The 2,500-nt window shown below is 34.6% G+C and overlaps 1 protein-coding gene across 1 annotated transcript in view; it reads right to left on the minus strand.

Moving 5' to 3' along the window:
• Nucleotides 1–55: 55 nt before the first annotated feature.
• The window catches only part of LOC135226671 (uncharacterized), a 6,798-nt gene continuing 4,353 nt past the window's right edge, over nt 56–2,500 (minus strand). Inside the window, exons 3-5 of the mRNA XM_064266381.1 lie at nt 1,276–1,396; nt 794–872; nt 56–514 (exon numbers count right to left, since the gene is read on the minus strand). Of these exons, the coding sequence (XP_064122451.1) occupies nt 176–514; nt 794–872; nt 1,276–1,396 (539 nt within the window). The 3' untranslated portion in view covers nt 56–175. The remainder of the gene's footprint in view (nt 515–793; nt 873–1,275; nt 1,397–2,500) is intronic.

Consider the following 2,500-nt stretch of genomic DNA (forward strand, 5'->3'; position numbering starts at 1 on the left):
TTACTTATATTCATTAAAGTCACGGTTACAAGGAAGGTTATTTAAGACTGGATAATAACTTCCTCAAAGATTTATTACATAAATATTAATAATAATTTGTACAATAGATAAACTGGACGGCTAGGTCAGCATAGAATAATGTTACATTTGGTAGATCTGCCAGGATTAAATAAATCTATTTAGACTCGTTGGAATCTGGAGCCGAAAAGCGAGGCCTTGGTGGAGCGTATCTCGGAGCCTCGACAGACTCCGCGGATTCGACGGAATCGGGGAACTGAGCTTCTCCCTCGTAGGTGACTTCGGCTACGTATCCGTCGTCGCCATCGACGTGGTAGGACACCTTCTGGAGGCGCCCATCGGGAAGCTGGACGTAGTAGGATCCCTGAGTATCGTCTCCGTCTCGGGATTCTTGGTGTCCGAAGTCGTTCTCGGACGACTCGTCGCTCACGGCCCAGCTGAAGCTGTACTTAGCTTCGCTGGATTCGAAGGATTCCTCCGAGGAAGCTGGTGGAGCCTGTGGAATGGAATTTTGGTTTTAATAGGTCGCTAAAACAGTTGCTGCAGGAATAATTGGGAATCACTGAATCTCTTGATAGTAAATTTGTGTTAGGTGAGTAATGGAAGACACTTACCCTAGGGGCAGTGTAGGAGGTCGATGAAGTCTTGGGAAGGGAGCCGAAGCCTCTATGAGTGTTGGCTTCAATATATAGACGTATAGATTAACCTAAATATATGCAGCATTATGGAATTTGAAATCAAATGCTAATATTCATGAAGAATGTTAGGTACTTACTCTTGGAGCTGAATACGAATAGGTTTCTCTTCTGTCGGCAACAGCCAGGGCTGCCAGGCCCAATGAGGACAAGGATAACCTGTGAAATTTAGGAGTAAATCAGTAATATTCTCAGAGAGAGAGAGAGAGAGAGAGAGAGAGAGAGAGAGAGAGAGAGAGAGAGAGAATTTTTCAACAATCGTTGGATGCTGTCAATAAATTATATTAATACCTCTTGAAGAAAATTATTATAGTAGACTTTTTCTACAATATATTTACATTTATACGTATCTACACACACACATATATATATTATATATATACGCATACATGCACATATACATATACACGACTCTGAATTAATCTGAATAACCTCAGAACAAAAACAATTTTTTTAAAATGTGGGAAGAACAGCAAATGAACAAGGGGCAGACATCACTGACAATGTCTTATCTTAAGACGCGACTCGACTGACATCTATTTAAGAGATCTCAAACCCTCACCTTAGACTGCATGATTCTCTGCGGAGGTTGGGAAGGAAGGATTTGTCTTTCTTCGCCTTCCTGGCTGTATATATATACTCCAGCTTGCCCTTGTGGGCGGGGTCTTCCACCGCCCTCCCGACTGGTCATTTCCGAATGGACTTCCCTCCTTTCATTGTGGGAGCTCTCTCTCTCTCTCTCTCTTATACTCACAAATTTGGTCCGACACCTGGCTGGTGTCGTAGCGTTTACCAGTTTTAATTCCCCTTGGGTGCACGTTATTCCAGAGTTATAGCGAATTTGATCTTAAACGATATTTTGACTTGATATTAATATTTCTGAAAAAGGGGGCATACATACATACACACACACACACACACACACACACACACACACATATATATATATATAATAATATATATATATATATATATATATATATATATATATATATACATGCATATATACATATATATTCATTTATATATATATATATATATATATATATATATATATATATATATATATATTAATATACTGCGTATGTATACAAAAATATATGTATAAGAATGTCTTTCACTGTAATACAAAAGCATAATATGAAGATAAAAAGGCCCATAAAACACTTCCAAATATTGTTTTATGGGCCTTTTATCTTCACGTATATATATATATATATATATATATATATATATATATATATATATTATATATATATATATATATATGTGTGTGTGTATGTGTGTATGTATGTATGTATATAGAATATTTACATGTGTATATATGTAGTATAAAATACTTGTATACATCTGTATATATATATTATATATATATATATATATATATATATATATATTATATGTATGTATATATATATATATATATATATATATATATATATATATATATATATAATTTCAGTTATCATAACAACAGTGATTTTTTTCAAAATATAATTTCCTTTCATTTTGCCCAATGGAAATCTTTTCCATGAAGATCCTATCCACATCACACGTTTGATTTTTCATCATTCTACAAAACTCAGATCAGTTTTATGCTAACTGAATGAATTATTACAATAACTTTCAAAGAATTGGTTGGAATAGCTACAGTTCCTTGAAGTGCATTTTCGAGTATATGTAACTAATATTACAATATCGTACTGATTTCTTAAGTGGTTAAATTTTTGCTTCTAAAACCACTTATCTCATTTGAGAATCGAAGGCTGTTATTGTACAGTCTCCTC

Source organism: Macrobrachium nipponense, chromosome 15 (genome assembly GCF_015104395.2).
Source record: "Macrobrachium nipponense isolate FS-2020 chromosome 15, ASM1510439v2, whole genome shotgun sequence".
NCBI classification, from domain to species: domain Eukaryota; kingdom Metazoa; phylum Arthropoda; class Malacostraca; order Decapoda; family Palaemonidae; genus Macrobrachium; species Macrobrachium nipponense.